The 24070-nt window shown below is 34.9% G+C and overlaps 1 protein-coding gene and 1 pseudogene across 1 annotated transcript; one reads left to right on the top strand and one right to left on the bottom strand.

The window, feature by feature from the left end:
• Nucleotides 1–8776: 8776 nt before the first annotated feature.
• On the bottom strand, nucleotides 8777–15353 carry LOC130051555 (B-cell receptor CD22-like). Its single transcript, XM_056153573.1, has 4 exons — nucleotides 15323–15353; nucleotides 14398–14664; nucleotides 9621–9887; nucleotides 8777–8796 (listed from the first exon to the last, which is right to left on the bottom strand). The coding sequence occupies exons 1-4, from the start codon at nucleotides 15351–15353 to the stop codon at nucleotides 8777–8779; spliced, it is 585 nt and encodes a 194-aa protein (XP_056009548.1).
• A 299-nt stretch (nucleotides 15354–15652) lies between these two features.
• Nucleotides 15653–24070, top strand: part of LOC130051554 (uncharacterized) — a 38980-nt pseudogene continuing 30562 nt past the window's right edge.

Here is a 24070-nt window from a genome sequence, read left to right as displayed (position 1 = left end):
GCCAGAAAAGATGAAATTTATAGATAAGCTTTACTAGGTAGTGCAGATTCTAAATTGTTAAAATCATGGCCAACAGGGGTCGGATGGGGCCACAATAGGGGATCAAAGTTTTACATACAAATATATAGGAAAAATCTTTAAATATTTTCTTCTCAAGAACCACTGAGCCAGAAAAGCTGAGATTTATATGAAAGCTTCCTCATATAAAATGCAAATTCTAAATTCTTAAAATCATGGTCCCCTGGGGTAGGATGGGGCCACAATAGGGGATCAAAGTTTTACATACAAATATATAGGAAAAATCTTTAAAATCTTCTTTTCAAGAACCACTGACCCAGAAAAGCTGAGATTTATTCGAAAGCTTCCTGATATAGTGCAGATTCTAAATTGTTAAGATCATGGCCCCCGGGGTCGGATGGGGCCACAATAGGGGGTCAAAGTTTTTTGTTTTTTTTTGTTTGTTTGGGTTTTTTTGTTTGTTTTTTTTTTGTGGATATAGTGCAGACTCAAGTTTGTTAAAATCATGGACCCCGGGAATTGGATGGGGCCTCAAGGGGGGCATCAAAGTTTTACATACAAATTTATGGGAAAAATCTTTTAAAATCTTTTTCTCAAGGATCACTGAGCCAGAAAAGCTGAGATTTATATGACAGCTTCCTGATATAGTGCAGATTCTAAATTGTTAAGATCATGGCCCCCGGGGGTCGGATGGATCCACAATAGGGGGTCAAAGTTTTACATACAAATATATAGGAAAAATCTTTAAAAATATTCTTCCCAGAACCACTAAGCCAGAAAAGCTGAGATTGATATGAAAGCTTCCTTATATAATGCAGATTCAGGTTTGTTAAAATCATGGCCCCCTGAGGTAGGATGAGGCCACAATAGGGGATCAAAGTTTTACATACAAATATATAGGTAAAATCTTTAAACATCTTCTTCTCAAGAACCATTGGGCCAAAGAAGTTCACATTTACATGAAAGCTTTCTGACATAGTGTAGATTCAAGTTTGCAAAAACCATGGCCTCCAGGGGTAGGTTTGGGGCCATAATAGGGACTATGGTTTTACATGCAAATAGATATGGAAAATCTTCTGATATGGACCAAGGTGACTCAGGTGACCGATGTGGCCCATGGGCCTCTTGTTTTTTATGCTTTCTTTATTAGCATATCCTAATTCTGAATTATTATTTTTGCTTTCATGAATAATTTCATTTCACGAGTTGGGCGTATTGAGTTCTTTTGGCTGGCGTTAATTATTTCCTCATCCAAATATTCGAAAACACAATGCTTTTCAAATCAAAATTTGGCTCCATAACTTTCTCACCTTCCATATCCAGAATATAATACTAATTAGATAACTTTTGCAGTACTTTCATTAAAATCCTTAAATTTTGATTGTGCAATGAAAATGCTCTCCCCATCAGAGGAAGACATGTTGATATGGCTCAGTACTATAGAAAGAGTTAATATAAAACCTGCAGTACAAGACTACCTACCTGACACGTACTGTCCAATAAGTGAGCAAAAGAAACATACTTCTACGCAAGAATGGTTATATTGTCAGACTAATCAAAAATAGCTTTATTCATAATTATCATTGTCAATGGGTTTACCTGAGACTGTCCATTCTTAGAACAAAAGATGTAATATGTTTTAAGTAGGATATAAGCCTCAAACTGTCCATTCTGTGAGAGAAAGAACTGATCGAGGCCCTAACTTTGATCCCTTAATAGGTGGAAATCATATCTGACCTGCATTAACCAAACAACATAAAAACAATTATTATAATCTACCTTGTATTAAATGTTTTCTTAGAGAAATGAAATGTTTCTATTATTTTTTTAAAAATTTTGATATGTTTTCAAATTATCAACAATCAAATTATCACTAATTTTTATACTTCATATGTTTTACCGATTGTGTACAGTTATCATAGATTTACCTTTCATTACATCACAATGAAGGAATGATGTAAATAAAGTGAGTCACTGCATGCGTACACAAATTTTTCTAATTATTTTTTTCCCTTCATATTTTTCCTTTACTTCAATTTTTATATTTTTGTTAAGAGTTATCAGACTTGAATATACCAGTATTTCACCTTGTGTACCATGGCACATACTGGCACCAGAAAAATACTGGTACACCTGGTCACCAGTAATACCGTGCACCTCTATCATCCATAGAACTTTTACGTTTAAAGGTTTTCACCGACAAGTTCGTGATTTTAAAAAAATGCCTCCCTCATCTATGAAAAGTGAAGGTAACGAACAGTAATTAATATCATAACTCCTATAAGCAATACAAAATATTTTATTGGCAATAAACGTGAAAAATAAAAAGCCTCCCTCCCTCATCTGTTTTTGAGAAAATTCGCCTGAGAACCAGAGAATTAATTTTATGTGGCCTAAGCCACATGATAGAAGTGTTCACAAACTATTTTACATCCTGCACCCCTCTTAGATCCACTATAACGTTTAGGAAAATAACTGGACCCCCCTGTCTCGACATTATGCACATCTACAAATGGAAAGGAAGCATTGTACAACGTTTCAAGTCTATCAGATAACCCATAGAGGAGGAAAAGAGTTCACAAGATTTTGTGACAGACTGACAACCTTACAGATGGACAGAAAAAACATATGCTCACGGACACTATTTCACAAAACATGGAGAATCCTCAACACTAATAAGACTAACATGATCTTACTGTTCTGGATAAGGCTAAGGTCACAAATTCAGATCATGGAATGAAATAAAGCCATGGTCTGGAGTTTGCATATATATCTGTAGCTCTCCTACCAGCCCAGAATGGGAGATGATTGATCATACATTTTGGCTATGGTTTGTAATAATGTGCAGAACACAAAGGACTTTCTTTGATAACCAAGTTCAGTGTGGAATAATAACTTGAAAAGCTCCTATTCTGTATCTAAATATTACAAGGACTGACTACATCAGAATATAGTGTCAACATGTCCATCTGAAGACGAGCATGCATATACATATTAGTAAAACTTTCAAAACCTTTAAAAAGATTTTGAAGATATGTCTACAGTAATGTTTTGTATCTACCTTGTGTTATGCACTCTTCCTCTTCTTCAGAATATGTTTCTCCGTTGTCATTAAATGCAATGACTTGAAAGTAATACCGTATTCCCCCTTGTAACCCTTCAATTGTTCCATTTGGATTTGAAAAGACTGATGAATTGATTTGATGACCTTGAGTAGATTCATAGGACACAATGAATTGTTGTGGTGCCCCACCATTAAAACTTGGTGACCATCTTAGCACTGCAGTTCCTGGAGCAAGCTTACAATTCACTGATATACTATGTGGAGAATCCGGCTTTCCTGCAATGATAAACATTCAAGATTTTTCAGTTTTTTTTCAGTTTGTATTTCAATATATTCCTTTGTTTTTTCCTTAACAAGAGGCCCAGAAGCCTGAGTATTAATCAAAGTTATCACTAGCTCAAAAGGCTACAAAATCTCTAATATTTTTTTCTCTTTGGCATATCTAAGCTGAATTCTAGTATTCAGCAGCAGCATAAAACAAGATGGGCTCTTAAACATTTTACTATACATGTATATATTGGCCTCACCCTGAAATCATGTCTAATATTTTAAAATAAAACAACTGAATGGGCAGTAAATGGTATGTTTAATGTTTCTGTTTTATTAATTGATAAAATTCTTGTCTGTTTACAAAACAAACTCAGTATATGCCTGGTTTCTAATTTTGTTTCTGTTATGATTTCATTAATTATTATGTTTATTTAGATAAAGGCACGATTAGACAAAGAATAACAATTGACATGACACAATATCACATAAAATAACACATTCTAATAAATAATATCACATTTTGCATTTACAGTCACAGATTGGAATTTGAAATTGTCCCAGCACTAGGCTCACTTAATAAACATAACATAAATACTGCCCTTTATCTTGGATAACCCAAAAAGCCAATATAATATTAAAATAAAAAACCTTATTTTGCATTAATAAAAAGATTTCAAAGTTGGTGCATTTATTTGCTCTTTAATCATGCTAAGATAGGTATACAAAACCAAGTTCCGATAAAGTTTTATTATCGCTAACTAAACAGAGCACAATGTTGTGTCGTTTTACACAAAGCAAAAATTCTAACGAATGAGTAAAATGAAGTTTCAGAGTAACCTTACACAAAGAACAATCTCAAGAAAATTAACAGTCTGTAGATCTCTAAATTATACATAAAACTTACTCTCTGGTTGTCAAGTCAAAACAAATTATAGATTTGATTCATAGCTGGATTATATATAATTCTAATCATCACAAGACCCCAGTATAAGGTGTAAACTGACCAATTAGCCAATTATATACTCAAGTGTGTCACCTCCACAATGAAGCACTGGCGATTTTCACCCATTGTAACCAGATGACCTTAAGAATTGATTGTATTATCAATTATATTAGTCTTGCATTATCTTTATCGATTATATTAGCCTTAATTACCGATTATATTATTAAATTTACAATGTATGTGAGTGATGCAGGCCTGTGGAATCGCACTGATCATATTTCATCATTTTAGCTGATGAAATTATGTAAGCCGCATTGCAAACAAATACATAAAGGTCACCATGTTTTGTACGACCTTTATGAGTAAAACTCGCGATACTGTTATTCCAGTACCTGAATCACCCATAGATGATTGGCAGTTGGGACAGTTTTGTTACCAAAAATGTACACTACTGCAGCTGCGTTTATTATAGCGCATTAGTGTCAATAATGTTAATCACGTACCCATTTCATATATATATATATATATATATATATATATATATATATATATATATATATACATACGTTTGTAAATTTGTCAAAAGGAGAAGAGAATAGAACCTGGTATTGTATCTGAATGTTGCGGAGTTTGTGTTAGAAATAAACTTTGAAACCAACGCGAGTTGAGTATAGTTAAGACTTTGTTGGTAGAAGTCTGAGTAATAAGACTTTGTTAGTATAAGTCTTCAGGTTAAGACTTTGTTAGAAGAAGTCTTAAACAAATAGTCCGGTTATACCATGTAAACACCTAATTACCACAGCCACACTATCCTTGAGCATTCCACAAAATCCAGGTAAGGTCCGAGGGGGAAATTATTACACGCTTGGGTAACGGTGGGTATACGCTACCACAACATCGAGAGATCGAGAGTGAAAAACAATGAAATGTGTTTTACGGGACCCAACTTCACTTCGAGAGATCGAGAACTTCGAGAGATCGATAGTAAATATGCTTTCTGATATAGAGAAAAAAAATCGGGACCATGATTTCACTTCGAGAGACCGAGAACTTCGAGAGATCGAAGTTCGAGCCATCGAGAGTCACCTGTATTAGCTAAAATATCCAGCCATTTTGGGTGACAATTTGGAATATTACTTGCATTGTTTCAAAATTTGTGGCAAAAAGAGGGGGTGTCAAATCCGACACCGCATTGCGTAAGTGAGAAGCCAGGTGAAAATACCTGACTTTTGAAGCGGTGATTGTATTCATACGCAAGAAAATCTGATCACGTGACCAACTTCATGCAATCAAAATATAAGGAAACACATTAGCAACCTTTAATATTAGAAAATTATGTGCTTACTTTCTGGAATAACTTCAAAAATAAATTCACTGGATCCTGCACTGCTATCTGCTGTAACTATATAACTTCCAAACTCCTCTTCTGTCAAAGTGCTTTTGACATACGCTGTACGAACAGTTGATACATTTAGTTGTAAAACTGTTATATTTGCATTAGGGATTAGAATTCCGTTGTTAGTTGAATTTCTTTTAAATGTCCATGATACTTTGGGTAGAGGGTATCCAATGAAATATGTTGATATATTCAATCCCTCGTGTGTTTTTATTCCAATTTTCATACTTGACTTTCCATCTGAAGTCCGTGGTTTGCCTACAAAATATTCATAAATCATTTTATGTGAGGAATATGTCATTGAATCAACATCATTTCACAACACAACTAGGGCTCTTAAGGTAGTACTCTACATCGTCATAATGGCTGACTTCCTTTAAAACATGGATGAAAAAATCCTTTTCGATTTAAATACCTAGCCGAGGAGCTCAGTAGGTTAAAATACCGACTAAGGTTGGTAAAACATTTTATTTTATTTGAAATCTTAGTTTTTGATATGCTTTCAATCAGGTCTATACATTACAAATACTTTTCACACATTTTAAAGATCAATATTAGTAAAATGACATGAAATTATCAATGAAGTACACATACTTTTAAATTGTTACGTAAAATCATAATTTAGTGGAAAAAGAACAAGGAGTAAATTGTTCACATTCATGTAAAATCTGCTTCTTTAAAAAACTTTTAAAAAAAAGAAAAGAAAGAAACTGCATAGACGTGCGTGCACATGTACAGTAATCATGAATCAAATTGTTCTGGTTAAGACACTAATACTTAGTTACAAAGTAGAACAAGTAATACGCCCGTGAAATGTTTACATAGGGTGTTTTTCTTGTGCTATAATTGGTATAACTTTGCTTCAGGTAGTATCAGCCATCATGAGGCTGTGACAAACTTTCATATGAACAAAGGGTCTTAGCTTAAAAATTGAGATTTCCTCAAATTGGCCCAAGTTCAACAACCTGTATTTTTTTCAAAAATGGAAGAAAATAAAAATCCTTCCCCAGATGCACATCTTCAATACCCATACAAACACTCCACAAAATAAAATGGTCCTCATTTGAAAACTGTGGAAGGAGTTGGGCGGACAAATTATGTACCCTCCATAGAATATGAATTTCCAAATAGACTAAGTTCAAAAACCTGTAATTTCCTCAAAAATTGTAGAAAGTCAAAATCCATCCCACATGCACATCTTCAGTACCTATACAAACACTCCACAAAATAAAAAGGTCCTCACTTGAAAACTGTGGGAGGAGTTGGGCAGATAAATTATGTACCCTCCATAGAATAATTATTTCCAAATAAAGGGGCAAAACTCCTGGAAAAAAGGTCGAAATGGATCAAAATTGCAGTGTGATCTAGAGTGACCCACAAAGAAGCTACACAGCAAGTCTCAGCATGATATGTGAAAGGGAAATGAAATTATAAAGAGAAAACCCCGAACGGATGGACGGTAAGACAGACAGACGGACTTACAGACATCGCTGTACTATAATACGTCCCGTCTAAAGACGGGCGTATAAAAAGTATGAAGGTACAATGTACTTGTGGACTTATCAATCCACCATTTCCCATGACTTCAAAGACAGAACACTGTGCTTTTACCAAAGTCTTTAAGTGTGTTTCAACGTAGGTACATTTAAATTGTTTGTTAGTTTTTTGGGGGTTTTTTCATGTGAAAACATCTCTGTACAAATGTTTAATATTCATGATTTTAAATAATTATCCGCCGCCGAATGTAGGGAGATATTCTTGTTATTCTAGTTCCTTCCATTATTTGCTCAAGTTCTCTAGTGAAAGTGTGTCAGTAAGAAGGTGAAAAAACTACTGAAGTGATTTGTGTATATTCTGAATAAACGGTGGACAGGGCTTTCTTGTCAATCATAACATCACGTGATTCATTCACGCTTGGCTGAACAATGCAGTCCCAGAAAGCAGTCCTGGGACTGCTGGGACTGCTTTCTAGAGCAATCCCGGGGCAGTCCCACTTTTTGAGAGAGCAGTCCCAGAGCAGTCCCTGGGACTGCTTGGTACTGTACCTGCTCTATCCATTTAGTTTCAATTTAGTATCAAAAGCACTAAAGAAAATGTTATTTAAGTGTTTTAAACATAAACACTATATAACAAGTTTGCCCCGCCCTGGGGTCAGAACCCCTACCCCGGGGATCATGAAAGCTCTACATCACTATGCATTTAGTTTTTCTTACATGTGTATGGTTGTTGTAAAGAAGATTTTTGAAAATTCGTCAACTTTGGGCAGTTTTTGCCCCGCCCCTGGGGCCCCAAGGGTGCTGGAGTCCTGAAATTTACAATTTATGTCCCCCATGTCCCAATGATGATTCATACTAAATTTGAAAAGAATTGGAATAATAGTTTTGAAGAAGAAGTTAAAAATGTTAAATTGTTAATGCACGACGGACGACTGATGATGGACAACGACGGACGAAAACCAATTGCAATAGGTCACCTGAGTTTACTAGTTTACTGAGTTTACTCAGGTGACCTAAAAAATGTAAACATGAATCGAATTGAAATTTGAAGAAGTTGAACCGAATGCCATGAATCGCGATTAATTGTTTCAGCCCTAGCTTAATCCTCCTAGGCACCTGATCCCACCTCTGGTATATTCAGGGGTCTGTGTTTGCCCAACTCTCTATTTGGTATTGCTTATAGGAGTTATGAGATTGATAACTGTTCGTTATCTTCACCTTTCATATTCAAAATAAGATTTATTTCTGTCCCATTGAAAAACCTCATATAGGTACCTGATCCAGCCTATGGTGTAATCCTGCTCTTAAATTTTGTATTCTATGTGTGATGAACGACTCCACCTTTCTTTTTTTAAATGGTTGTTTTTATCACCACATACTGAATGTTGGAAAATGGTCAATGAAATTTTTTAAAGACTTACAATTAATGGAAATCTTTTGCTTTGGAGATAATATTGCAGTAAAATAATTCTCGGCAATACACGTGTAGTTTGCAGTCTGGTAACACTTTGCAGATGTCTCTGAGAAAACCAAGGAGTCCTGTTCACTGCTGGATGCTATTACCTCCCCTGTCTCTGCATTCTGAATCTTTATGGTGGACAAGGGATAGCTGTCAACATTACATGTTAGTGAAAAGGACAAATTCTCTGAGTTTTGACCACTAGCCTGGAATAATTGAAAGTTTGGCGGATCTACAATGTGAATATAAAATATATGTGTTAGGGTATGTTTCCATAGAAGGGTAAATGTACATGTACCACCACATGTATGTACTTACAGTTGACAATGGCGATGAGGTCTTTTGATGTTGACGTGATTGAGTTACTAGCAGTACATGAGTATGTCCCTCTTTCATCACGTTTTAACACTCCCAGATTTGAACAAACTTGAATCTGCACAATGTCAGAAAGCTTCCATGTAAATCTCAGCTCTTCTGGCCCATTGGCTCTTGAGAAGAAGATTTTTAAAGATTTTCCCTATTTATTCCCATGTAAAACTTTGAACCCCTATTGCGTACACATATATCAGTACTTACATTGTACATCTACCCGTACTGTAACTGGTGTAGATATCCCTATAGTGTTGTTAACTGTACACATATATCAGTACTTACACTGTACATCTACTGTAACTGATGTAGATATCCCTATAGAGTTGTTAACTGTACACATATATCAGTACTTACACTGTACATCTACTGTAACTGATGTAGATATCCCTATAGATTTGTTAACTGTACACATATATCAGTACTTACACTGTACATCTACTTGTACTGTTACTGGTGTAGATATCCCTATAGTGTTGTTAACTGTACACAGATATCAGTACTTACATTCTATATTTAATTGTACTGGTGTAGATATCGCTTTAGAGTTATTATAGATGTACATATACCTATACTGTTAACTGTACACATATATCAGTACTTACACTGTACATCTACTTGTACTGTGACTGGTGTGGATATCCCTATAGTATTAGTAGCTGTACAACTGTAGTCCCCAGCCTGATCTCTGCTTATCCTGGGGATTGTGTAGGTCGCCTCACGACTCAGAATCACAGAATTACCAATCTTCTTCCATGTCCATGTGATTCCAGTGCTGGGATTAGCATCAATTACAGAGCAGATCATCACAGCGTCCCTATGTTCTGTTACGTGGTAGGGGGTGGATGAATTTAGATGTACTATCGGTTTATCTACAACAGGAAACCAAGTTATGAATACCAGAAATGTACATCGTGGTCTGTACAATCAAATTTTATAACTACATGTAGCATAACTTCACCCAAAATAGTGAGTATATAACTGCATACAACGTAATGCAAGGTAAATGCAGGAATATGCAGTATATGCCTTTCACAGTCATGATAACATGTACATGTAATACAAATCAGATAATAATTGGATCTTGAATCCAATACAAGATGTCCATGGGACACAATGCTCACCCGAGTCACCTTGGCCTTGCTATTCTTCAGAAGATTTGGAAAACTGCATGTTCTACAGTTTGCGAATTTGATGTTTTAATGAGAATTTTAAATAAAAGGAAAAATGTTCTTAGCAAAATACAGCGTTACAACGAAAATGACGCATTCTGATTAAAATCAAACCTCTCACTTCACTCGTGGGAGCAGCGACTGTCCGTATATCAAGCAAAGTGAGAGGTTTGATTTTAATCAGACTGAAAATAGTGATGACTTGAGTTGTGATAACTCGAGCATTAACTTTATAACACTAATTTATTTTTTATCGATATGTAGATAAAAACTTATATAATGGTACATATTTAGAGACAATTTGGAACTGTAGAATATGCAGTATTCCTGATTCCGATTTATTCTGATATTGAATGAAAACCGAGGAATTTTTCAAGGCTTGAACCAGAATTAACAATCAATAGAATTAAATGCACATATTCCTGTGGCGTCAGTGGCCTAGTGGTTAGGCCGTCAGACTCTCGACCGAAAGGTCGTGGGTTTGAGTCCTGGCCGCGGCAGGGCCGACGTTGTGTCCTTGGGAAAGGCACTTTACAAGAATTTCCTCACTCCACCCAAGTGTAAAAGGGGTACCTGGCTATAGACAGTCAAATATATTGTTATAGTGCTCTAGCGCTTGTAATGGCAGCTTGCACTGTATGCTTTCTAGGAGGCTGAGAAAGTTCTAGATTGATATAAGGTCTGTCGGGGTAATAATGTGCATTGATTATTGTAGAGCGCTTTGAGCAGCATACGCTGGAAAAGGCACTATATAAAACCAATCATTATTATTATTATCAAGTCATTAATAATATTCAAAATCATTTTTGATTAAAAAGTGTATAAAAATAGTTTTAATTGATCAAAAATAGGTTTTGAAATACTATAATTGATGCAGTTCAACATTCGGCCACAGTTTTTTTATTTTTTGGATTACGGATCTGCCGACCCTAATTTCTGGGGAATTGGAAAAAAATAAAATGCAAATTTCTACTTCTTTTAAAATTTCGCCGATTCTACCCAACATGTCAATCGAAAATAAAAATAAAATGCATTTTCAATTTTACGAATAGAAAATCGTGAAACGCAAACCTATTGATTTTTATTTGGTAATCACTATTCGTTTTGCGAAATATCTTTATTCCGTATTTTTAAAAACCATGTAAACAGATATGGCTACGCACGATGACAGTAACGATACCTATATCGTTCTTGTTGATGAAACAGATGCCAGATGGCATTTCGTCACGAAAACAAAGAGTACAGCAAACGGTACATAATACGCCCATGAAATGCTTACATAAGGTGCTTTTCTTGTGTTATAGTTTGTATAACTTTGCTTCAGGTAGTATCAGCCATCATGAGGCTGTGACAAACTTTCATATGAACAAAGGGTCTTAGCTTAAAAATCTAGATTTCCTCAAAATGGACCAAGTTCAACAACCTGTAATTTTTTCAAAAATGGAAGAAAATAAAAATCCTTCCCCAGATGCACATCTTCAATACCCATACAAACACTCCACAAAATAAGAAGGTCCTCACTTGAAAACTGGGAGGAGTAGGGCGGACAAATTATGTACCCTCCATAGAATATTAATTTCCAAATAGACAAGTTCAACAACCTGTAATTTTCTCAACAATAGTAGAAAATCAAAATCCATCCCACATGCACATCTTCAATACCCATACAAACACTCCACAAAATAAGAAGGATCTCACTTGAAAACTGTGGGAGGAGTAGGGCGGAAAAATTATGTACCCTCCATATAATAATTATTTCCAAATAAAGGGGCAAGACTCCTGGAAAAAAATCCAAATGGATCAAAATTGCAGTATGACCTAGAGTGACCCACAAAGAAGCTACACAGCAAGTTTCAGCATGATATGTGAAAGGGAAATGAAATTATAAAGAGAAAACCCCAAACGGACGGACGAACGGACGGACGGACGGACGTACAGACATCGCTGTTTAAAGACGGGCGTATAAAAAAGGAATTGATAGAAATAAATATTTCTCATACAATTGGCGGTATTCTTGCTGCTAATATATGTAAACAAATTGCTGTAGTCTCTCTCCCACGAAGTTTATTCCACACTGTAAAATTGTATATTCTCGCATAACGAATTTTAAACTTTTGCAATAATGCCTAATCTATTCCGTTCATACAAACAACAAAACGTACGATATGAAATACACCCAAATTGCATTAATTGTGAATTCCGATTTATGTATGAATAAGGATGGGTACGATTTGAATAGTTTTCAAGATGGTTTATTCAAATAACGCGAGGAATATAACGCGTCGACGTAATTGATGTATTGTGACGTCACATCTAGCTGCGATATGTTTTCTTTCAAACCAAACAATCGCAGCCATTTTCCTTGAATTGTGAACATCGACGATTTCAAAGCCGACGCGCTGATTGGCTGACATAAAGTTCATCTGAACATGACCCCTAATCGGGTTATGTTAGATCTACTTACGCAGAGTATACGGCGCTGATCTAAGAAGTCTGATTTTCATTAGATTGACTTGAATCTGCACTATGTCAGGAAGCTTTCATATAAATTTCAGCTCTTGTGGCTTATTGGTTCTTGAGAAGAAGATTTTTAAAGATTTTCCCTATATATTTCTATGTAAAATTTTCATCCCCTATTGTTTCCCCAATTTACCCCGGGGGCTATGATTTGAACAAACTTGAATCTGCACTATGTCAGGAAGCTTTCATATAAATTTCAGCTCTTGTGGCTAATTGGTTCTTGAGAAGAAGATTTTTAAAGATTTTCCCTATATATTTCTATGCAAAACTTTGATCCCTATTGTGGCCCCAACCTACACCTGGGGGCCATGATTTGAAAAAAAACAACCTTGAATCTGCACTATGTCAGGAAGCTTTCATGTAAATATCAGCTTTTCTGGCTCAGTGGTTCTTAAGAAGATATTTAAATGGCCCCACCCTATTTTTGCATTTTTGTGATTATCTCCCCTTTGAAAGGGACATGGCCCTTTATGTTAAGAAACTTGAAAGCCCTTTACCCAAGGATGCTTTTGGCCAAGTTTGGTTATAATCGGCCCAGTGGTTCTTGAGAAGATGAAAATGTGAAAAGTTTACGACGCCGACGACGACAGACAATTGCACAAATTTTGATCAGAAAAGCTCACTTGAGCCTTCGGCTCAGGTGAGCTAAAAATGGAAAAACAAAATTTGAAAATTTTCAGCTCAAATCGTGTCCATGCCCCTTAAAGTAATTTACAATCCGGAATCTGTTCCGTCATGTACATAAAATTACCACATCCTCACTTTCCTTTTCCATCCCAAATGCAACCATTCCACAATGTCGGTTAAAATTTCAGAGTGGAAAGTTTTGAAATGTGATGCGTTTTTTTTCCCTATGGTACAGTGCATTACATTTGATTTTTTAACAACAGGGGGATATGGGATGGGGCTTAACCCTTTAATAAACATTTTTGTGGTTAAAATACTTGGGTTTTTTTTGGGGGGGGGGTGTTTCCAATGAATGCAAATATGCCACCAGCAAGAACCAGATGTAGAGGTCAGATAGTCCAAGGTCACCATGGAAAATTAAGACAGAACCGCCAGTCCCCAACATGCTCCATTACAGGTATCAGCTGACAGCTGTCAAGGAATTTTGGTGGTTAACTCTATACATTCTATGTTCAGGCAGGTGTACACACAAGGTAATCAAGGTACTAAAATTAGCGGTCGCTAATGGCCTCTCATATATTAGAAGACAAAACCTTCAAATTTATGCTATACTCTACAGACTACCAATATCATTCCAGGCTTCTGTGATTTGAAGCTTTGGGCCTCTGGTGGCTACCACATGAAAATAATCAATTTCAATAACCTTAGCTTATAATGGTGCAGTTAGGAGGGTATATTACACCCATCCCATTCATTAGTTCATAATGTAAATCAGGTTTTCGACAAAAATTGATTTGTAGCCCATTCATATACGGTAACTTCATCTAGAAATTTTCAATTCAATAGCTGTAAGAATTGCCAAAGTCCAGAAAAATGTAAAAACTGTGCATGAATAGATGGATGCATACACACACAGGCTGATCACTATAGGGCACCTGAATAGTGGTAGAGCCCTAACTAATCAAATATTTAATTTGCCAATCACAAGAATATTTCTATACAGACAATCAAAAATTAGTGATGGTCTTCAGATATTCTATATAAAAATGTTTTCTGTACTTACACTGTACATCCACCTGTACTGTGGCTGGTAGAGAAGTCCCTATAGAGTGTGTAGCTGTACACTGGTAGGTTCCTCTCTGTCCTTTCTGTATGTTAGGAATTGTGTAGTTCTGACCCGTGTATAGGACAGCAGGGTCTCCTGTCTTTGTCCAGCTCCATGTGATCATAGTGTTGGGGTTAGCGTCTGTCACTACACAATATATCACCGCTGTATCACCTTCTCTGATCTGGTAAGGACTAGATGTGGTAACACTTATAGTTGGTTTGTCTAGATAAAGCAAAATGTTATTAACTAGTTTCCCCATCAGATTTTGCTTACCAAAGCTTTCATTTCTTGTACAAATAATGTTAAACAGTCTGCATAATTGTTTCTTTTTTGATGGGAAATTCTGAGATAATGTAGTAGTGTGAATTAATATCAATAATTTATTTTATTTTTAGTGTATGTTAGGTATTGTGTAATTATGACGCCTGTATAGGACAGCAGGGTCTCCTGTCTTTGTCCAGCTCCATGTGATCCCAGTGTTGGGGTTAGCGTCTGTCACTACACAATACATCACCGCTGTATCACCTTCTCTGATCTGGTAAGGACTTGATGGGGTAACACTTATAGTTGGCTTGTCTGAATAGATGAAGTAGTTTGATGAAATGAGAAAACCTCTTACCCAGGTTCATCTGAACACCATTTAAGATTCACAAATATTTAAAATCTTAAGGGTTATGGTCTATGATATATTGACTGTATAAAATCCTTTCATTCATGCAGTGATTGTGATTTTTTTTAAAATTAGGATAAATGAATAACTCAAGGAGTTTTTCGTCATTGTTCTTCTGTCTTGATATTACATGTATACGAGAGATGAATGAAGAAAATGGGTAAATAAGACTGTTTTAGACCACAGTCCATTTTTTGTCAAATTAAATACCTGGATTGCTCACAAAGAATTTATTCTTCATGGTGAGGAATTGTTCTATTTTTAAACTCTTCCATTAGTTCATTTTCAAATGTTCAATCAGATACAGTTTAACCTCAAATAAATTGTCCAATGAAATTTAGCTTAAAAGAGTCACGTGTTGACTAATGGTTTGGTAATGCTCGAATAGCACGGGATATCAGTTCTAGCCAGTCTTTTGGAAAAGACACACAAAAAATGGAAGACTTCAGGGAAGCCGATATCAGCTCTCAAGTCAAGACAGTCATTAGCTCTGAAGCTAAAAAAGTAGTGGAATCATCGCAAAATCAGACTCTTAATAGTATGCAAACGATGATTGATTGAAATTTCAAGAATTTCCAGTCGTCGATGGAAACAACGCAAAAAGAACTTTCTCCCTCCCAGCTGGCAAAAATTGAAGATTTAAAACATTTTTGGATCATACAATTTCAAAAGGCTTGGGAATGAAGTGCCCAAGTTATTACCAAACTCCGAGAAGCTAATGCGAACTTAAGACAGTACTAGTGCCAGCATTTCCATGGAAAACATCAATTAATGTGGCCATGCAGATAAAAAATCAGAGAATTTAAGGTATTCAACTCATTACAGAAAGGCTGAAGCTCATCAAAATCGCCGATTTGAGTCCACTAGGCTGGAAAGTCGTCGCAAAATATAAAGTTAATCCAATCGCCGATGATTCTTACGACGAGAAACGGATCACCAAAGCACAAAACAAGGCTGAAAGGAAGGAAAAACTACAGCGGGTGATGCATAAACCAGTTTTACATCAAAATTGCACCTCTACAAGATTGATGAACCTAATTTTCACCATCGAAAAAGCCAGGGATATGTTTCCGGTGTGGGTTCAAAGGTCAATGGACAAGAGACTGCAGAAAGAATACCAGTGAATCAGAGTTAAGTACAGTACACGACACGAGTTTTATACACCCCACCGTGAAAAGACCACAGTGGAAAATCCATGGAGATACACCGTGTTCCAGGGTGTGTGTTATTTGCGAATACACACAGCTGCTAAGGGCTTTGTTCTGGTCACGGGGGCGCCTTGCGGGAGATGTGAAAATATGAAAACGTGCCGCAGGCCAAATAATCAAGATAAGGGTGGAATTTTAAGAAAAGAAAAAAATATCAATATTTCCCCCCTGATACTTATATTGTTTTTCAGCATTTTAATCCAATTCCAATGATACCAAACACTACATATTATGTTTTTAAGAAAACCTGGTTTTGAAATTTTTTCTTTTAGTCTTCTTTCTTCATTGAAATATTCTTAAATTCTATGTTTAAACTAAAGCAAAGCTCGTTGCAAAGCAACGAGAGATCTTCCGTCGGAGCTGTGTGATATAAAAACCTTGAATTTTGAATAAAGGTGTACTATAAATTTTTATCGTAAGGTGTTTAATGAATTTATACTACTCAAGTACATGCGTGTATACAGATCTCATTCCACGAATCAGTCTTTTGAGGCGTGCGTGTGTGGGATTAAATTCTTTCAGCATTTAACTTTTTAATCCCAATAATGAAGAAAAAATTACTATTTGAATTTATGAAATTTATGGCTCAGGACATACAATAAAGGTTTATTGCTGTTACCAATATTTTATCATACAACAAAATTATGATAGCATAATATTCAGACTGAAGAGAATAATTCATTGAGTTTGAATTATCTATACATACAAATCAAATAAATTGCTCTCAGATCTTGAATATTTTATTAAACTTTAATATGTATCTGCGTAAATGCATGTAGGTATATTATGTACACAGTGCACACATAAGTCGCGTATGAATTTCAAGCCAGGGCACTTGCCGAAGTTACATAATTTGGACCAGGAGTTCTGAATCATTATGAATAATCAAAGTCATATCATTTGAAATGAGACTGGTTGGCCATGGGTTTCTGAATATTCTATACGCATGTTTAGATTTGGTTTAATCATGATTATAACCTATTGATTTCAAAACATGTTCAGAAATAATTCGTTATGTTTGTAAAATGTATCCATTTTCTTTTTCACAACAAAGAATTTGAGTAAAGCTTGTATGTTCAGATAAAGTAGTGTGAAATCACAGATCGCTAGTACAGCAGCGATGAATCTCCGATATTAAACACACATTCAATTAGACATGATTGAGAAACGAACTGCATATTAAATTGCAGATTTTAAAATTGATGCCTTTCCCTCATGAATATATTTTTGCTGAAAGATATCTGAAACAAATCTGAAACGCTGCTTACTGAAATTTTTCTTGCTGAATCAATGCTGAACATGTTTCAGCATTTATGCTGAAACATCTTGAGCATTGCTGAAACATTTCTTAATTACTGAAACATTGCTTACTGAAATTTTTCTTGCTGAATCAATGCTGAACATGTTTCAGCATTTATGCTGAAACATCTTGAGCATTGCTGAAACATTTCTTAATTACTGAAACATTGCTTACTGAAATTTTTCTTGCTGAATCAATGCTGAACATGTTTCAGCATATATGCTGAAACACCTTGAGCATTGCTGAAACACTTCTTAATTTCTGAAACATTCAGAGAAGTTGCTGAGACTGTCTGAAACATAATTAAAATTGCTGAGTCGGGACGGCCGTCTGAAACATTCAAATTGCTGAAACTGTCTGAAACTCTACAATATTGCAACAACTTAATCATGCTGAAAAAAGACGAATTCCTTGGATATAAATTATTTAAACTATAATCATAATACATATCATGATGACATGACAATGAAATCAACCCATAATGGACATCGATCATGGTCATCACAGGCATCTATACTGTAGCTATTCTGTTGTAACAGTTTTTGGTACTTTTTGGAGTTGATCATTATTTAAGTCCATTTACTAAACAAGATGTAGTTCCAATCATGGTCATCACAGGTATATCTATTAGATTAATCTGCAACTATTCTGTTACAACAGATTTTGGCACTCTACAGATGGTCATTTGTCGTAATGTCCGTTTACTAAACAAGGTTGAAATTGATACATCATTCACAAATTTTCTGTTGTTGAACATGTTGAAATGAATGGAAGTTTCCTTAAAGAATAAAACTTAACACAAGCCACTCCCTCCAGAATGTTCAGTTCCGACTCCTTCCTCTTCCCATGTATACTGTCAGCCTGCTTATTATCTACTAAGAAGTTCTCCTAAGAATGACTTACTGAAAAAATACAATAACAATATATTAATTAGAGGCCACATAACAATACAATCACACATTCCTACATTTCAAGCAAATTCTTGAGTATCTATTGCTGTATTACTCATGCTGTATATTTAATTTATAAGCGTAATTCAGATCTCATGACGTAATGTTTCAATGTATGAATTCAAAAGCATTGTGTGTCATAGAAATACTTAAACTGCTTTACCATAGTGTATTTTTGCAATTGGAATCAAATACAAAACTTCAATAAGCATTTTCTGAATTTTTCAACCTACGAAACGTTGTGATAGTATGGAAGAATGGCACTGGCAACAGATTGAAAAATTGTGTTGAGAAAATTCGGGTCGTCGTAACTTGTCGTTTTACAATTACGTTTGTAATCCCTGCTTGTTATAACTGTGGGCAGTGAAATTTGTTTGTGCATTTAGCTTGAAATCTTTACACACTGTTACGTAAGAAAACATGGGTGTCATAGGCCTAACAAAAATCGTAAGTGTAAAAAAAATAATATAAAAATCGGTGGCTTTCATTCGTCAGTCATCCCTACTTCAAAATTGAAACCCAAGTGCCATTTATGTATATCACTGTCATTTTCAATCATAATTTAAGCCTAATATTTTGTTTTCAAAACTTACATGTTTAGTAAGGCAGAATCTTCTCACTAAGTCACTGCACTGCATTGACACTACCCCTCCATCTTCTGTGTTTTCTTCCGATGTTGACGGAAGTTGTCAATCAATTACAAAGTATTAAAAAATCGATAAAAAAAATTAATGAGAAATATTGAAATATATCTTTTATTTTAAGAGCTATAATACTTTTGACAATTCTTTTTTAATTTTGTAAACTGGTTCCCCGCTGATCGATGCTACCTACATACGAAATAGGCGAGGTCGATAAGGGTACCAGTTTATTATTCATCGCAGACGGAAGTATTTCACGCGGGAAAAAATTCGTTTGATCAACAGCCATGTCGTGAAATCATAACGCCATCGTTGTATGAGTAGGTGAAGATGAATTTAATTTGATTCCACTATCCCGTATAAAGGATCCATGAAAAGATTTTAGTAAATATCTTGAGGGAGAACGCATAAGCTTTATAAGCATGAAAACCTCCAGATCTTGGTTTCCCTGGCCTGAATCTTCGACGCCATTTTGTTAGCAGTGCAGTTCGAGGTATGTATTTTTGTGTTAGCCTAATATAGTCCTATTAAATGCCTGTACTATGTAAAAATCAGAACTTTCGATCATATACATTTGAAGCATTCCATGTTGAATTAATTAAGATCATGAATTTATATGAACTTCCATCATTATTTATATTATTAAACACATTCATGATTGTTAAGTTTACAATGTACATGTATGCTAGTATAATTTCAGATGGATTCAAGCAAATTAAGAAGTGGATTATCCTAAAAATTCCTTGGATACAGACAAGGCCTATATATCTATATGCCAATCAGAATGATTGCTTCACAGTGGACTATAAGGCCTACAACAGTTAGCTATTTCTAATCAGAGAGAGGAAGACTCGGTAGGATGTAATACTAAGTAAACAGTAAATGGAAATTTAGAATTTGAATTATAGGAAAGGTAGTGCCTGAAAAAGACAATTTAAGTACATTCTAGACTTTTATATTTTGAATGAAAAATAAAAATTGAAATATATTTGTCTCAATTATTTTTTATAGTATATTGCAGGATGAAAAGGTAGCATATCCTTCCTGAATAAGTGCTGTAACATTGCTGAATAGGTGCAGTATTATTGCTGAAACGGCACTGGATAATTGCTGAAACGGTACTGAATAATTGCTGAAACGGCACTTATTATTAGGGGTAGTATGGTATAGACCCCTACTATTACTGACAAAATTACCAGTAATTGTACTTTTAATTTCTCGAAGTGACAACATGGCCGACTAAGACAATTAGTGACTATACCTACGCTGTTTACAATTAAATAGAATTGAAAGGATATACACTGCATGTTTAAACCCAGTTCAGATTGTACAATTTTGTTAATAAGTTGATGTTTATGATATTAAATTGAAAATCAATTCCAGAATTGGACTATTAGTTTGTTTTTCAACATTGTGCACTCTCTTTTTTTACGTTATGACATCACACTTTTGTTTTCCATGGCTGTTACGTTAATTCTTACTCAAAAAATTAGGCAGGAGATTTAAGATTATAAATGAAAAATGCACGAATTAAAAAAGGTTTAAAAGATGTAAATATTAGCATTAAATTATTAGTTTTTGAAAGAAGTAGTCTCATAACTGCAACGGTGTGTGCAAACAAATTGAATACATACTGTAGCATGTTATGAAAATTTGTTTGCACACACCGTTGCAGTTATGAGACTACATCTTTCAAAAAGTAATAATTTATTGCTTTAGTGTTTCAGACTTCCAACTCATTTTGACATATCCATGGTATTCAAGGTATCAGATATCAATTTTTTAGATACTGAAGGGCAACTGTAATGCAACAATATTAAGTTTTCAGGGTTGATTCCAGGCTCAAACAATGGTTACTTCATATGGCAAAGCTATATTAAGGGGTGTAATACTTACCCTAGTTCCCAAGCATTATGTGGATTCGTTATAAACGTGTTCTTTGTAATGGTATTGTACGGTATGAAACAATTGTACTTACATTGTACATCCATCTGTACTGTGGCTGCTAGAGAAGTCCCTATAGAGTTTGTAGCTGTACACTGGTAGGTTCCTCTCTGTGCTATCTGTATGTTAGGAATTGTGTAGTTCTGACCCGTGTAGAGGACAGCAAGGTTTCCTGTCTTTGTCCAGCTCCATGTGATCCCAGTGTTGGGGTTAGCGTCTGTCACTACACACGATATCACCGCTGTATCACCTTCTCTGATCTGGTAAGGACTTGATGGGGTAACACTTGCAGTTGGTTCGTCTAGAATAAATTAAATGATTCAGAAATGGTTCTGCCGTATTCAAAGCAAAAACACACCTTACTGTTTTTGTGACATGCTTCTCGGAGCACAAAGAAAGTGCACTGAAATTCCTAACCAAATAGTTCTACTGTTTAACTTGGTATCTATAACAGTACATCTTTAAATTGGTATCTATAACAGTAAATAACCAAATTCTCCTAAAGCAATACAAGCTGTAACTGACGACATTTTTTCAACTATCCAATTATGCATCAATTAACTTCTCTCGGTATAACTGATATAATCCCCAAGATCTGAAGAAAAAATCAGCAAAATAAACAAGGGAATATTGTTTGAGAGCATACCTACAATGAGCGTTTCGTATAAACTGCCATTGCGTCATATACACGGACATGGGAACGATGATTGCCGAACATAATCGGGTTGCTGAGACCGACGTCACATACAAATATGGAAACTGATGTGAGTAACTACACGTTCTGTTTGTTTAAAATATTACATCGTTTCATGAATGGCAAGAAGTACTAAAGTGTAAGAAAGTAATAATTACGCATATGTGCAACTCGAATGAAATTCTTCTAGTGAATTTTCTATAAAATTGGCATGTTAAATTGTTTACAAATCTGACACGTGCTCAGTGCCTCTCTTTCGCTTTTTACCGAACTGGTAACCTCCGAAGTCAATGAACATCGGAGATTACGAATAGGAATTACTGACAGGATGACAATGATTCATGAATCGAAATTTTTTGCTGATTTGACGGGTTTATTGCTTCATATTCACTCTGATTCTATTAAATTGTATGTTTTAATCACAAATATGTTCAATATTTGTTCTTTTATTTTTCAATACATTTACCATCAGTTACAGATTGTATTGCTTTAAACATTGTAATATCTTTTCAACCGAATACATTCCTGAATGATTTTAATAAATTCCTGGTTTATAAGATAGAAAATAATTTTCATTTGTAAATTAAGTCTATAAAGTAATGTCAAATATAAAATACTGGATATTGTCAATTAAATGATTGACACGTACTGCATGATTAAAAAGTTAAGAACATACATGTATGTATTATGAAAATGATCAAACATTATCAAAGTAATTATATTAATGATGTATAATCACTTTCATAATACATGCATCATGTTCTAAACAAATTTCATTAATTTTGGTTGTATAATATTTTACAGTCGATAAAAAAATGGCACTTGTAAGATAATGAGAGAAGAAAACTCCACTTCCAATGACCAGAAAGGTTTTATGTGAGCTGTAAAATGATTTTAGTGATAAACTGTGAAACCTCAAATGATGACAATATGCTAAATTATTAATCAATTATAATTTTCTTCTTGTAAAGTTTTAAAATGATAAGTATTATTTGTTTCAAACAATAAGGCTAATAGACCTCAATTATTGTATGGGAAATACATCTATTAAATCTCGATCACCCCAAGACCCACATTCTAATCCTAAATGAGCAAGATCTCAACTTTTGTGTTACTGAGTTTATCAAATGTCTGTATATGTACTTTTGAAACTTAAAGAGTATATAGAGTATCGATTTAATTGAAATATACTTATCATGCAGACAAAAGACAAATTGCCATCAAAGGTTCTTCAATTAGATATGATCTAAAATCTGAATAACATTAAATATAAACTAGTTCTAATTGTAACGGGGATCGTTACATATGTTTCCCAAACCTCCCCCAATTAAAAAGGGATGTCCTTGTTAATCTATAGCAAAAAATCATTTTATTTTAGCCTTGAATTACATGTAGTTCGTTCAATATGGTCATTTCAGTACCAAGAAATGAAAGAAAGCATTGCACGTGCATACACGCAGACGCATGTATGATACCGCATTTTGTTGATGTCGTTCAACAGGCATTTGTATCATATTCCCACAGTATGAATTTTATAATGTTTCCACCAAATATAAGGAAGTTATAGCGATTATAAAATCGTCCAATCAGAATTCAGCACACGTGCATGCACATGCTGAGCAGTAATTCTAACCACAGCAATTTGTAAGGTGTACCACGACACAGTTAAACCCTTAATATCAATAGAATTTGATGAAAAACTAAAACGTTATCGCCCTTTAAAAATTGAACATTTGAAAAACGATGCACGAGCAAGCGTCTGTACGTTGGCATTTGTTGTTACACCAATATATCGATACACATAATCTCTACGTATGCTCTGAATATTATCTCATTCGCTTTATAAATCAGATAGTTACAAACGTTTTAGTATTATTCATTCAAAATGTAACGCACGTGCATGCACGTGCATATTGGAAATTTTCACCATGCAAATCACTTAAGGGTCTAAATATCTACCTATGATATGAATATCAAGCCATTTCGATGAACAACAAAAAAGTTAGACTGATTCCAAAGATAGTGTACACATTTTGTAATGCACTTGCACGCGCATGCGTGCGAGTGCAGACAAAATAACTATTATTTTCCATATCTACAAATGATATACTATCATCCTATTTAGGTTTCATATCGATCCCTTTAATATTCTGATTTTCCATTTTTTGTATCAAAATTGCAGTGCATGTGCGTGCGCGTACATGCACGTGCGGACAAAATG

The sequence above is a fragment of the Ostrea edulis genome, chromosome 2 (assembly GCF_947568905.1).
Source record: "Ostrea edulis chromosome 2, xbOstEdul1.1, whole genome shotgun sequence".
In the NCBI taxonomy this organism is placed as follows: Eukaryota; Metazoa; Mollusca; class Bivalvia; order Ostreida; family Ostreidae; genus Ostrea; species Ostrea edulis.
The sequence above is the reverse complement of the archived record's forward strand: the minus strand, read 5'-3'. Positions and strand labels throughout refer to the sequence as shown.

Bases quoted from the DNA above. Each gene is read 5' to 3' on its own strand.
- LOC130051555 (XM_056153573.1), bottom strand. From the start codon at position 15,353: ATGAAGAATAAATTCTTTGTGAGCAATCCAG. The intron at 14,665-15,322 runs GTATTTAATTTG...TGCTTTATCTAG, and splicing joins ATTCTTTGTGAGCAATCCAG to ACAAACCAACTATAAGTGTT. The intron at 9,888-14,397 runs GTAAGTACAGAA...TTCCTGTTGTAG, and splicing joins AGTACAGGTGGATGTACAGT to ATAAACCGATAGTACATCTA.